Source organism: Condylura cristata, unplaced genomic scaffold, assembly GCF_000260355.1.
Source record: "Condylura cristata isolate star-nosed mole 26May11 unplaced genomic scaffold, ConCri1.0 scaffold00027, whole genome shotgun sequence".
Taxonomy (NCBI): domain Eukaryota; kingdom Metazoa; phylum Chordata; class Mammalia; order Eulipotyphla; family Talpidae; genus Condylura; species Condylura cristata.
The window spans coordinates 4438123-4453038 of NW_004567128.1; the positions used below are offsets into that span (position 1 = coordinate 4438123).

The 14916-nt window shown below is 43.3% G+C and overlaps 1 protein-coding gene across 5 annotated transcripts in view; it reads left to right on the plus strand.

Annotated features, from left to right (window-relative positions):
• Positions 1 to 14444, plus strand: part of GLRA2 (glycine receptor, alpha 2) — a 137223-nt gene extending 122779 nt beyond the window's left edge. The window contains exon 10 of one of the 5 annotated variants that reach the window (XM_004689863.1): positions 14057 to 14335. In XM_004689863.1, coding sequence (XP_004689920.1) covers positions 14057 to 14335 — 279 coding nt within the window. Of the gene's footprint in view, positions 1 to 14056 lie in introns of all 5 variants that reach the window. The other 4 variants (XM_004689865.1, XM_004689862.1, XM_004689864.1 and 1 more) reach the window with 4 other exon arrangements.
• The last annotated feature ends 472 nt before the right edge of the window (positions 14445 to 14916 follow it).

The following is a 14916-nucleotide window of genomic DNA, read 5'->3' on the forward strand; positions in this document are numbered from 1 at the left end:
GACAAGTGTGTCCCTGAAATCCTCACTCTGGTAACCACTGCAATGGGTGGGGGGAGCTCGGAAAGGGCCTCCCCACACACCTGCCAAGGCGCCTCCAAGTGCTGTGTGCTGACTGCAGCAGGCCGTTAACCTGTCTCTGCAACGTTAGCAGGAAGGGATCAGGGTGAAGCCAAACACGGGTCCAATCCTATTGACAGGTTTCTCAGTTCCTGAGCTTGCTAAGTGCCCCCGCAGCCTTCCCAGACAGAAAACGCTCCCCCAGTCCTGACAGTCAACCCGACAGATTCCACTCCCTGCTCCCTCAGTGTTCCTCCAACAGAAACTGAGCAGGAGCAGTGGGAGGAAGAGGGAGAAATAAGTGGCTGTGTGGACGGCTGGCGATATTGCTGGGAACCTCTAGGCCTTTGAAGGGTTCCACAGACATGCTGTGTTGACCTCCAAAATGCATCCATTCACTGCCTAATTCTTCACATAGTGTGAAGTCATCATTACTATTTGAGATTTTGTATTATGCTATTATATTTATATACACACACACACACACACACACACACACACATCATTGTTCTTTTTTCCCACAGTGTTTGCTCTCTCCTCTCAGGTGCAGCCCATGGAAGGCCCACCACCATTCCCCCTGAACCATCACCAGAGCCCCTTGAGCTCTTCCCACCCCGTTTTGATGCTTCTCCCTTCCCCTCCCCTGCAGGATGTCTCTGAGTTATAATTGTTTATTTTTGGTTTGTTTTCTATTTTTATTTCCCCCCTGCTCCCTTATTTGGTTCCCCTATGCTCCTGCTATGAGTGAAACCATCCAGTATTTTTCTTTTTCCTTCTGGCTTATTTCACTGAGCATGATCCCTTCCAGCGCCATCCATGTTGCTATGAATGGCATGAGTTTACCTTTTTCAGTTGCTGAATAGTATCCCATAATGTGTATAAACCACATCTTCTTGATACAGTCACCTAACTTTGGGCATTTGGTTAGAATCTCCTTCAAAATTATAATAGCAGCAAGGTACTTAGAAATATGAAATAAAATATCCTGCAAGTCAAAGAAAGACTGAACCAAGCTGTTGCTGTAGGTGACTGTATTAAAGCAGGCTTTCATTCACAAAATGAGATCAGAGTAACTAGAAACATCCAGGAGGCTAAGGAGGGTCAAGGCAGAGCACATGTGAAATGCCTCTCCTGCCCTGTGTCAGAGCCTTCAATGCAGTCTGCCTCCTGAACATCTTACCTTAGTAACTTCATTCATAATCAGAGGTGTCCACCATTGCAAGGTTCATATATGGTCACCTAAGGCCCTAACCCACATGCTACACAGATACCCAGTGCCTCCAACACACGTCACAAGCACTTGAATGTCTCCAGCAACAAAGAATAGCAAAGAATTCATTACCTTCCCAGCTGTGCTCCATGTTTAGCCTAAGTTGGTCAAAGTTCTTCCTCATCTTGAGTTGAAGTCTGTGTCCCTGTAATCACAACCATTGTTTCTGATTAGCAGGCTGGCGGCATTAGAACAAACGCTCTTCACCCTGGGGAGCAGCCATGCGAGCCACACGCATCCCTTCCAGGCCAGCCCCTCTTGTCCCTTCTATGGCTCCTCATGTGCATTCTTTCAGGCACACTCAAGGCCCTGGAAGGTTCCCTCAGACTTCACCCTGTCCAGGATGTTCTGTTCGTATCGCCCACCCTTTTTCCTATCCAACAACCCAAGAACAACAAATAGCCCATAAAGTGGGATATCAATGTGATTCTCTCAAGAATTTTAACAAAGAGCATGCTAATGAGATGGAGAACAGCAGGCCTGAGAGAAAAAGTACATTCCCTGACTTGCTCCCTGGAGCTCCTGAGCAACGTAGTCCTGCTCTGTGCCTTCATCAGAGTCAGCACAGCTGGGACACTAACTGCGCACATACTCTCTACGAGGCGCTGCTGGAGGACTTGGGTGAACGTGATCTCACTGAACCTTTTCTAAACGCCCTGTAAGGAAGGTGTCATTATTTCCACTTAACATCAGAAGGGACTGAGGCTTGTAGAGGTTTGCCCGGCTTCCACACTGCCGTGGCAGAGTCAAGGTTTGAAACCAGAGCACTGGAGCAGAACCTACGTTTCCTGTCATTACACTGCACTCCTCCCCTCTCCTTGCAGACTTATGAGCTTTTGGTATGATAGGTTTGAAATAATTTCTTAAAGAAATGTCCCATCTAGTTAAGCTTCCATGAGTAGTTTTCTATCCAGTTTAACAAGTCCTTCCTGATTAAGATGCGACAAGATTAAATGATATACACTCCTAGCAAATGACAAAAAGAAGTACTTCTGTCCTTGTTGCACTAAAAGCAGGTTCCCTTAACAAAATGTAGCTGCCTTACAGAGGTTGCTAATTGTGACATGTATGTGATATCCACCTGTGTCTCCCAGAGGCGGTGCATCCCACGGTGTTATTGCACACAGGAATGCCATCTAAGTTTCCCTTCATTGCTCCAGCCTAACACTGCTTCCTGCTTAATACCCTGTGGCGGTGCCTTCCTTCACCATAACAGATGTCACATTACACTGGCATCCTTTGTCTGTACCTGGGTGTGCTAACCACAGTACTCCCAACATGGAAGCTAAAAGTGTAGGGGACAGTCCTGTGCGTTGTAGGCCACTTAGCATTCGACATCCTAGCAGCTCTACCCACTAGGTTCCAGTAGCACCCTTTTCTCTGTTGTGACAACCAAAAACATCTCCTGACATTGCCCCATTTCCTCTGGAGAATGGGGAGCAAAATCACTCCATACTGTAGCTACAGACTGCATATGGACTATAGCACTGTAAAGTAGAATGGCTGCTCCATGTATTCAAGACCTGCTCCCCCATCCCACACTCTTCAATCCTGGCTGACTTCAGCGTCAGCCACTGTCTTTTTTACCCTTCTTTCCAAAGCTTCATACATTATAATGTTCATTAAGTCTCAGTTGAAGAAAACTACAGTAACTTGCATTAAATGATGTTTTGTAGCTAAGAGTCTGGGGTACCTGGATACTTGCATCTTTCTCAGTTTAGTCAGGAAAACAGAGATTATTAACCAAATTAGCAGATTATGGTTATACAAATACATAAATCAGGGGTTATAAGAATATGAGAGAAACTGGGCAATAAATGTTGAGGAGACTATAGTCAGTAGATGGGATTTCAGCATGAATCTCTATGAAAAATCAGGTGTTCACAGGGAAATCTGAGAAGATATGTGTCTAGCCACTAAAGTGGGATCATAAAATGGGGCCCGGGAAATATCTGGAATGCTGCCATATGTAAAGCCATATGAGGCTTCATATGAATCTCAAATTAATGGCCTCTGCTTCCCTTCCACCTTCCAAAGTTCCCAGGTTCCTCTCACTGGCAAAGGCTAACCCAGAACCTAGCAAGGGAATGCTGGGAAATGTCATTCTTCCTAGCCTCAGCAGGCACTTCCATAGGAGTGGTGGTGCCAGGTAAAACTAACCACTTTTTGATATCGTGTGTGTGTGTGTGTGTGTGTATGTGTGTGTGTAAGCACGACAATGGTCTGAAGAATCCGGAGAATGTGGCTGTCACGATCACCCAAGTTAGACAGCATGTAAATGCTCCATGTGATTTGCCGCTGCCACCACTGCTGCCATCATTATTGTTCCCAGTCTGGCAGCAAGCACATCCTCTCAGCACTGTCCCCTCCAGTCTGCACCGTGCAGACAGTCTCAGCACTCTGAACAGATGGCCAACGATGTTAATAATCGAACAGCTCATCTTCCAGATGGAAGATGTTCACCTTCATGCTTCTTCGAATTTAGTGTGTCTTCTGAGCATTCTAGCAAGACCAGCATTGACAGGGAAGAATTTCCATATGCAAGGCATCCCTCCAAACATCACAACCATGTTGTTGTGGTTGATTTCTTAACTACTCTCAAAGACTATAGTCGCATTAAGTAAAAATACTTGTTTCACAGATTCTGAACCAAAAGTCAAACTCTTTTTAAAGAATTCCATCCAGTCCATTAAAAATATCACGCTCGCCCGCTGCTCCCCACAGCAGTGTACTTCGTCAGTCAGCCTGTTCTACTCCCCACTCTGTCTCTGGTAAATCCTCTCACTGCTCCTGGGCCTTTGGCCTGTACCCCAGTTCTGTATGCACAAATAAATACATCTTTAAAAGTTAAAAAAAAAATCATGCTGGGCCCTCCCTGGTGACGCAACAGAGCAGTGCTCCATGTGAGTTCAACCCCCTGCCCTGGAGGTGACCCACATGGCACAGCAGACCTCCTGACCCTCCCACTGCTCCCTGCAGCAGTGTACTTCATCAGTCAGCCTGTTCTGCTCCCCTCTCTGTCTCTGGTGAATCCTCTCACTGCCCCTGTACCTCTGGCCTGTACCCCAGTTCTGTATGCATAAATATTTTTTTTTAAAATATCATGCTAAAGATGAGGTATGGTGCAAAGCAGAGGGAACTATATAGACACTTTAGAAAACTGATTCAAAACAAACATTGAAAATACAGAACCAAAGACTGTATGGCCCATGTAATGCCATACCATGTAATGCAAAATATTTACCAGCCATTATGTTTTTAAAGATTTATTTATGCATACAGAACTGGGGTACAGGCCAGAGGTGTGGGGGTGGGAGTGACAGGCTTCACCAGAGACAGAGTGGGGAATAGAACAGGCAGGTCTACAAAGTATACTGCTGAGGAGAGCAGCGGGCAGGTCAGGAGAGGTCTGCCGCACCATGTGGATCACAGGGATCGAACTCATGCTGAAGTGGCTTTAGCTTCTTAATGCTGTGCTTTAACCAGCTGCACCACCAGGGAGGGCCCTGACTATCTATTTTTTAAAGTATGATTGGGAAGCCAAAAATGTAAAATAATAATAAAAATAGAAATTGAGCATGGATACTACAAGCCAAAAGGAAGCTACAGAGTCTTGTAGGGGAGCTATAGGTGATTTGCACACGTCCTTGTAGAGCTCAGCAGTCTTACTATAATACCCCCCGCCCAATAGCAGAGACTCCAAGTTCATCTGAACTCCAATAAACATTTGTACACATCTCAAGAACACCTCTCATGTCATATCCTAGTTAATTATATGCCCCCAGAAAAACTGGAGTCTCCAAAGTTTGAGTAAATCTTCACCAATTTTCTGCTTCCAGAGCCAAGTCCAGTGCCTCTATAACAGGTGCTTAGTCAACATTACTGCTGCTTGGCTACTAAAGAGGATGGGTTGATGGGTGCGTCTAATGTGATCGTGGGCACCTTCCACGTAGAGCATCTGTGCGCAAAGAAACTTTCAATGGATCTAGGTGATCAAAGCAGGGTCAGCCACATTCAAGAAACTACTCCACTTCTCCCCCCATTTCATTCCTCTGACTATTTCTTCACTTCAAGAAAGTAACAAAAAAAAAAATCAAAAAGTGGATACCAAGCCCTCTAGTTATGTTTAATTCTTACAGACACTGCCACAGAAAGGTGTACCTCTCACTGACAAATTTTAAATTAGCTCAACTACCTAGTAGGGTGTAATCTTGCATTTCTGCCAGGGTAGCTTTTGCTTACAGTCTTCCACAGTCCTCTACCTATAAGCTCTTTCAAATATTAACTTTAGTTTTGCCCATCTTGTTTTTAGACAATTTTGTCCTAGAATTATACACAGTTATTCGTGTATTTGACTCTATAGAGTGTGGACAGTATCGAAAAGGCTGAGTATAAATCACTTTATATGGACCAACTCCTGAGTTAAGTGAACTTGGTTTTGTTGTCTCCTATAAAGACAGAAAAAAAAAAAAACACCAGGAAGTTAACAAGAATAAATTGAATATGTATTAGATAGTTCTGAACCCAACTTCAAAGCAATCACTCACTAACTCATCTATTTTGTAGGATTCAGATATATTTATTTTGAAAGCAAAAACATGTTTGTTTTCATAACAGAGAAGAGACTGGCTAATGAACAAACGTGTCCCTCTGAAACGGCACCCTGCGAATGCCACCAGCTGTGGCCCTCCGCCGCTGCTGCAGCATGGCTAAAGTGAACTCAAGATGTTTATTTTGAAACTAGGAATTCTGACCCCTCTGAATATCACATTCCACTACAGTGCTGAGGGTTCTGTGATAACACGGTTCCCCTAGCAGAGTGAACACCGGAGCTGAGGCAGTGATGCTGCGTCTCAGTGCACTAAAGAAGCCCAGGGACGGCTACCTGCGGGGAGGGTGGCTCACCGGCCAGCGCGCGGAGGTCTGTCACTGCAGGTATACTGAGGCTGGCACTGTCACTCCATTGCTACTTCTAAATCCAAAAAGCTAACCAGCATTCAGACAGGAACACATTAAGTCCTACACATTCATAATATTTCTTATCTTCTGGCCAGGAATTCTAGGTATGCATGGGAGGTGTGAAAGGAGAACATGAGCACAGGGATGACCCAAAGACCCCATTCGAGTTCCTGAGCACGAAAAGCTATTCCAGATGTTGTGGCATGAACCAACAACCCACTTCCTGTGCTCAGGAATTTGCAATTCAGCATGGCGGTGAAATCTCCGTAACATGCTACCTAGGCCCCCAGCTGGGGAGACTCAAAGGTGGATGATTCTTGACAGCTGGGAGTCAGCAACATCTGTGGACTCATCCACTCCGATGCCGGGCAGGGAGAGCCCTAAGACTAGGATTGCAGGCAGAGCCTGACATGTGGCTCATCGAAGTGACCACACTTCCCAGAGGCACAGCAGCTCCAGGGTGCTTAGAGGATTTCACATGGTAGCTCGAGATTTAACGGACAGGTGTGCCGGTGAACAGCAGAGCCTGTGCTGTTGGTCTTAACGAACAAGCTTTGGAAGTCACACAGTATCACTTCTGCTGCACTGTATTAGTTACAAGCAAGTCCCAAGCCTGCGCTGGGGAAGGCCCAGAGCCCTCACTTCTTAACAGGAGGAATTCCAATGTCTCATAGAAGCTAACATGGTGGCCCTTTTTGAGAAATACATTCTGCCTCACCCACCCTCTTTCCACAACAAGTCACACTCTTCTCAAGTGCAACAGATACTTATCCCTGCACCCAAGACCTCCAATGTTAAATGCATCCCTAGAAGGATGGTAAAATAGAAACCTGGATTTTCTGTCACTGGCATTTTATTTTCTTTGCTGGATAACCAAAAATAATTTATAAATTTAAAAATGGTTTTCTTTCTGTGACACTCACAGTCCTTCTATGATAATGTATCTCAAAACCCAGAACTTGTCACCTGCGTCACTGAGACTCATGGGACGCAGGATATACTTCAGCGTGAACGCCTAGGAGCTAGTAGGACAAAGTATCTACTGCACTTATCCAGCAGACAAGACTAAAGCACGCGTAAGCTAACTTCTATAGACTCCCACTCAAACACAGCAGTCACCGGTTGCTAGGACTTCTAACATCCAGCCAAGTGTTGGCAGTGCCTTGAGAGGGACTCGATCCCGTGGAGTTATCCTCTTTGGTTTGGGGCTCTGCTTTGCGTTCCCTGAGTCATCTTCCTCCACTGGAAGGGATGCTTGTTTGCAACTCAACAAGAAATTACTATTTCTTGTCCATAGAGGTTAGGCGTCCAAAAACTCTTTTTGTTGTATACTGTCTCTGTCCTTGTCAACCCAAATAGTTACAATTCCTTTAAAACTGATGGGGACTTCTTATGTATCAACTTATAAATGCACTTCATTATACAAAATCGCTCCAAGATGAGCCCTTCTTTACCTCAGGCTCCCTAGGAGGCTGCTGTGGTCTGATACCCGTAATATTCTGAGAAGCTGTTTAAAGGAGAGGCTCTGCAGTGCTGCTTCAGGGATTCTTAGAAGACCTACTGTCTGTCCGAAGGGCCTAGGAGGTACTACCTTGCATAGTTCTCAGGTTATAACCAAGATCTTATAATATCATCTGTATTTAATCTTTGCCCTGAAGCCTGTTCTTAGTTGAGGACACTTTGCTGGCTGAACAGACCTTTATATTTTCTCCTAGATCCTTTATATTTTCTCCAACTTCCACTTGAATACTTACTAGCTTGTTCTTCGCTTCTCTTTTGTCCTCTCTGTTTGTTATCAGCAGCAAAAGACCAGCAGCAGTACCAATTCTCTGCTAGGAAATTTCCTTGGCTAGATTGTCAGACTTATTAAGAGCATTTTCCGTTTTCCATGTTAACATAGGGACCAGAATTAGTAAACTTTCCACCAACCCCTGGTTTTTAAAAACAGTTCCCCACACAATCTCCTGGACTGCTGCCTGGTCTGCAAGACAAAGCCACAATATATTTAATTTTTCATTAGAGCATCAGTTACCTACACAGCTAACTACTGTGGCAAAATAAATTACCCCAAATCTTGGTGACTTAAGCAACAGCAATTAGTTCCGTGTGCCTTTAGTCATTTCTGTGCTGTGTGTCAAGAATTTGGGATGTGCCTCAGCTGGGCACTTTCGGTTCAGGGTCTCTCTTCTGGCTGTAGTCCGGCAGGAGCTGCAGCTGGAAGTGCTGGGACCAGACAGGCATCTTCCTCTCGTTGAGCTGTCAAGGCCTTTCCATGTGATTTCTCTTCATGGGCCACTTCGGGGTCTTACAGCTTGTGGTCTCACGGCAGCCAGAGAGATGACAGGGCGGCTCGTGGTTGCCAGCACAAGTTCTAACAAATCAGGTCAGAAGTCATCATTTCTCACACAACCTTGCCTCAGAAGTTATTTAATCTTAGCTCTGCCATTTTCTATTGATTAGACTAGTCACAAGTCCACCCAGACTCAAAGGGTGAGGATACAGATCCAATGCTTCAGTGGGAAGAATGCCGGTGACGTATAGTAGGAAGAAAGGCTCATGGGGTGGAGTACTGTAGCTCTTTCTAGCAAACGCCATGTGACCCAGACCATGACTTCTGCATGGCGGATGGGAGCACAGAGAGGAGAAAGAAGAGGGTACTACTTCTCTTCTCTTTGCCTTACCAACATGTTTCTATGCACAGTGATTACACGGGTCAGAGAGGGTTCCTGTAAGAGGAGTTTAAGGGGCCCCGCCAGAAAACCCAAACCACCACTACCCCACAAACTGCACTGGAATATTCAGTCGACCACAGAGTGTTGGGAGTTACCAAAGACTGGAAGCCGGGACAAAACACAGAGTATTACTTAGAATGTCATTTTTTCCATAGCATCAGAATAAGGAGTTATTCTGAATCTAAAGTTATTTACAATTATTGCCGTATCTCAGAAAGATAGTCTTAGAAGAATTTTAAGCATTTTGACTAATGGTGGATTTCTAGCATCAGTCACTTTCTGTATTTTTATGGCTTGCATTTGAGATGGGAAAGATTGCCAATCACACATAAGCATGATAGCAAGTCTGTATGTCTAGATGCCATCCTTCCTCTGAGCTCCATACTACCCAAGCAAGCCATTCATGCCATGTCTCCATTTGAGTGTCTCATGGACACCTCGATCATGACAGTATCTTCCTCAGGCTAATAGAATCCTCTCTTAGCGTCCTCTTTCTCACTGAATGACACTGCCATCCATCTGGTAGATTAAGCTGAAAGAAGTTAACATCGACAAGTTCTTTGAGACCGATTGATTGCCCCTCCGTGCCCCAGGTTGACACACCACTCCCTCGTCCAAATCATTATCATCTCTCATGTGGACCATTGATGTCATCTTTCAATAGGTCTTCCTGGAAACACTTTGGCCTTCCTCCAGTTAGTCATCTACATGGGAACCAAAGTGATTTATTTCCAATTGCTACTATGATTATGCTGTGCAATCCCCATTAAAAGCCTGCAATTGCTTCCCATGGTTCCTAGCAGGCACCATGGTCTACAAGGCCCTCTATTATCTGTTAATATTCCTGGTCACCTCCATTCCTGGTCACCTCACTTTGCCCCTGCATTCCAGGAACTGTCCTACCATCTCTCAATGCCATGAATCCTCCTATTTTAGACATCCCCAACCCTACCTTCACCTCTTTCATGCATTTCATTTTTCAGATCTCTAGAAAAATATCACTTCTTCACAAAAAAGTTTCTCCTTTCTGTCAGATTACACCAGGACCCCACTAATAAATTCTCAGTGTACCCCATGACTTTCCTTCAGCATCCTTATCATAGTTTGAAGCTATGTATTCATGTGATTATTACATTAATGTTTGTCTTCATCTCAATGTTGTGAGTTCCTTGAAAGCAAGAATCTGATCTACTTTGCACACTCTGGATCCCCAGCATTTGGCACAACGCCTAGCACCTCTGCAGGCCTTTTCTGATCAATCTAAAGCCCACTTTTCTGTTGCTCACCTGTCTTAAGTCACTTACCTTGCTTATTTTATTTAAAGCATCCATCATTATCACTCTGACAGCAGTTCTAAGAACATGCAATGTAGTCATAATCAGGAAGCAATACCTATACCTTATTCATATCTGTTCCTAAGGCCCCATGATAGAGGAACAAACCAAGGCCCTGAAGATAGAGGAGAATTTTTCAACGTCATCCATCACAGAAACCATTAAGCATTAAACATCATCTGACCATCATTTGTTCAGGACACTTTTTGGTGAAAACCTGCTGTGTCTGAACTCATGCTGTTTTCTAAGGAGGTCGGAGACTCCATTATATCCTCCCATTGATTGAAGCTGCTACAGTCTTTCATTCCAACTGAGCAATTCCTATTCCAACAGAAAGGAGTATCAATCCAATCAAAGAATCTAGAGGAGAAATGTGGCAAGAAGGATTTCCCCCCACCCCAGGTTTTAGGCGTCCTTTCCTCCTCTCTTGGGCATAAAATAACTGAACCCATGGGCTCTGCTAAAATCTTTCATTTTGTAAGTACCATGTTCTTTATGTTAACATCATTTGCTTATCACAAACAGCCCAGTGCAAAGCAATTTGGATGAGCTTTAGTTCCAATTTCTTGTCTAGACAAGAGTTAGTCCAAAGAAAGGGATGAGTAAATTTTACAGTAAGTAAAATGGATGCATAAAAATAAGTGAAACAAGATAATAAGTCTCAAATGATTAGTGCCATGGCAGTGCCTCATAGAACAGAACCATTTTCAGGACATTTGATCAAAGTGGGATACAGAAATCTCATGTACTGAAACGCTGACTGAATGATTCATTTTTTGTCGAGCTTAATTAGTGAATAAGAAACGGAATGAGCTAAGTGTTTCCTGCTCAAAGTTAGTGAAGATGATGGGTCAGCAGCAATAATTAACTAAGTGTTTTCCTGGCTAATTAGAAGAAAGTGAAACTTACATGCCTAAAATTCGTTCCTTACTGAGATTGCAAATGTGTCGAACAAACTGTGACTGCAGATTGCTTTGTATTTTAGATTTATCCACAACTCAAGCTATTCTCCATTTTGCCCTCATATAGGAAACTTGCCATATTACCATAACATTTCATTCCTAACTTGTTATAAAGGCAATTAGTCAGTCATTATAACATAAAAATTCAAATTAGTTGCAATTATGTTTTCTGAATCAAAACCATACCCTTTGATGTGGATAATTTAAGGTTCTATATTTAAAAATCATTGAATGAGTTATGATGGTAAATAAGAAGACCCTAAAATGAGCATTCATATCTCCTGCATATGCAAAATTAAATAGATAATTTCTACCTACGACAGAAATTTTCAAGAATTGATTTCATTAGCTACCGCTATGCTCAGAAAGCATATATTTGTTATGCTGGTGAATGAACGAGGAAGGTGTTTCAACCATAGAGAGACCCTCTTAAAATTCCCTTTGTTCCTTATTCAACAGACATTAAGCACCCCCAGTTTGCATTGCAATGTACAACAGATTGAGAGCCTAACCTGGCATCATTCTGTTCTAGCCCTGGTAGTTAAATAAGTGAGTCATTCTCTATAGATGCCCATCCAGTGTGTGAGGAATGACTCTAGAAGTTAAATGAAGAGCCAGTCTGAGAGAAGCATGGACATGTGCTTTTAGGTTTCTTTTTGATTTATATGCTAAAAACAGGTTACTAATTCACTACCCTTCTTATTTCTTCAAGCGCCCAGAATTTAAAAAGAATCTTATCTCACTTGGGCAGTGAGCTATGTGCTAAAGCGTGGTTTCTAAATGTTTATAAGAGGTGAGAAGAGCAGTTAGCAAGATTTCAGATATGGAGAAGAAAAAAAAAACAGAAAATGTAGGTGGACAAGGGGGAATGCTTATTGAAGGATTGTTTCCACTTGAGAAGTAATTTCATACTTAATTATGCAGAGTAAGTTTAGCATTTTAGAACTGGATATTAGAGCTCGTGTCGAGTGTAGCATTAGAGTCACCAGATTTTTAAAAATGCCAACTGTCTCTCAGTGCTCCCAAGATTCTCCCACAGAGGGTGTCAAGGGACTGGCTAGTAGGAAGGGAGGCATACATATACCTCCAGGTGCCACCTTCCCCAGCCGCCAAGCCCAGGCTCACAGGCAGGCAGGTCTGTGACCCAGAGAGAGCAACACATGCCCTAACATCAGCACTGCTTATTGTCCCTGGTGCCAAGCCGAGTGCCCAAATCCCAAGCTGCATCTCTCCTTACTAAGCCGACTGGTGCCGTTTCTACTCCTGCTCCTGCTTATTACCAATGAGTAGTAGGATGTCCGAGGCCGCCTCAAACCCACGACAAGCAAGTCCCATCCTCCTGATGACCTGTGGAAGATTTTTTTCTGATGACATGGTAATGATTAATATATCCATTTATTCTGATTTTTGAAATGTACTTATTGGAAACTTTTTTGCATCCATAAGATAAATTCAGATTTTAAGGCAAAGAAAATAGATTTAATATTTGAAATTGAGTTCAACTGACGTTTCCATTGTTGAGCTCATGAAGCTTCATGCTGAGCGTGAGGCTGAACACACGGACACTCAAATGTCAGGCTAGATTTTCTTTGCCAGTTTCCTTATATGATAATACCTACATGTCACCCTCTTCCGCCAGCATCTGAAAGCTCCACGTAGGAAGGGCAAGGAGCTTTGTCCTACCTCATTAACTGTCTGGTGCAAAATATAATCTTATAACTATCTGGCAAGATAAAGAATGCAGCACCTAAAAGGGGGTGCAGAGAGTGGTTGAACCAGCAGCCTAGCTACAGAAGATGATTCATTCGATGACCACTTACAACTCCATTTTTATCAAGCAGGATGTTTCGATCCTATCTTTCTATCCCCACCAATTTGACCCAAAACACATTCAGATTCCATACATTTCTCTCTACTAAGGCTATTTGCTTCCTCCCCCCCCCCCCAGGAATGAATACAAATTTTCAATTTTTTCTCTAATTCAAATAGAAATCGTCAACAGAAAATGGCACAGATATCAGCTAAAATGACATCAATTTGAATACAGTGGAGATAAATAACTAGCTAAAGGGTGGATGTTAAAACCCAACACTAGAAAAGTCAGCCATGGTAGAAGTATTCAACGCCAAATATAATATTTATAATATTTAATTGCCGTTATATAATTGAACTAGAGGTCTGGTGGGAAACAGAGGTACACTGAAGGAGTCAAACTTAACTGCCAACAGTAACATTAAAACCAATGTTACTGAAAGTAACAGAGCTGTGGATGGAAGTCCTAGCTTGGCACCAGGTAAACAGAACAGCAGGGTTCACCAAATGCTTATTTTGAATTAATGCACTACTGTATGTGAGAACGGTCCTCTTCAGAGGTTAAGAAAATAAAACTGGGATTTGAAGGCTTGGCTTTAAAGTAATCTATGCAAAGCTATGGGTTAATAAGCTAGATTTTGGGAAAATCAGTGCTGAAGAGAACATAGGTGTTTCTGTTTCTTAATTAATTGAAGTGACCACAGAGTCATTATTCATACCCTTAATTTCTCAGCCTGAAAAGTTAACAAAATGTATCTGGCCCATGAATAACTGAGTTGAACTCAAAAGAGAACGTCGCATTCCAGAAGCCTCCCCAGTTAACTGTGACCAGTTAACTGTGACTTATCCTTTTACTTCTGAAGAATGTGAAGCAACTTCCCTCCGATCTGACTGAACCGTTCTGTGCTGCTTCTGCCTTTATTCTCACAGGAAGAAGATGTTACTCGGGAAAGCCGTTTTAATTTCAGTGGTTATGGGATGGGTCACTGCCTCCAAGTGAAAGATGGAACAGCTGTCAAGGCCGCACCTGCCAACCCTCCCCCACAGCCCCCCAAAGATGCAGATGCCATCAAGAAGAAGTTTGTGGACCGGGCAAAAAGGATTGACACGCTGTCTCGGGCTGCCTTCCCGTTGGCCTTCCTCATTTTCAACATCTTTTACTGGATCACGTACAAGATCATTCGGCATGAAGATGTCCACAAGAAATAGATGTGCCCTTCAGATCCTGGACCTTCTGGCCTAAGTGTTGTGCTTGTAAATACATGTGAAATTGTCTTTATGTCACTTGGACAGAGAAGATTGGGGTGGGGGGAGGGAGAATCATGGGGGAGGGCTTCCTGGCACCTACATGAATAAAGATAAGATATCTGTGCAATGGAGGAAAATGCTTGCACAAAAATTAAGGCATTGCAAAGTCGAGTGAGAGTAATTCCCTTCTTAGTCTCCAGCATTCTTTCGGACCGTGTGTCAATTAAACATGATCTGCGAGTTCTCGAGGGCTATTTGTCTTTTAGTTTTGTTTTGACTAATTTTGGTACTGAAAAGTTAGCTTCACACACACACACACACACACACACACACACACACAAATGGAAAATGCTTACCATCTGACCAGAGTGACTAGCCTAGTGTCGAGGACCAAACTTTTTCAGGAAAATGCTGCCTCGTTTTTAAAACAAGCCTCCTGAGCTATGTTCTTTACAATGTCTGTAATTAGTGTTCCATCCAAGGAATCCTTTTGTGGGTCGTAAATTATTTCTACTTATCGAGAAAACCACCATCGCAACACA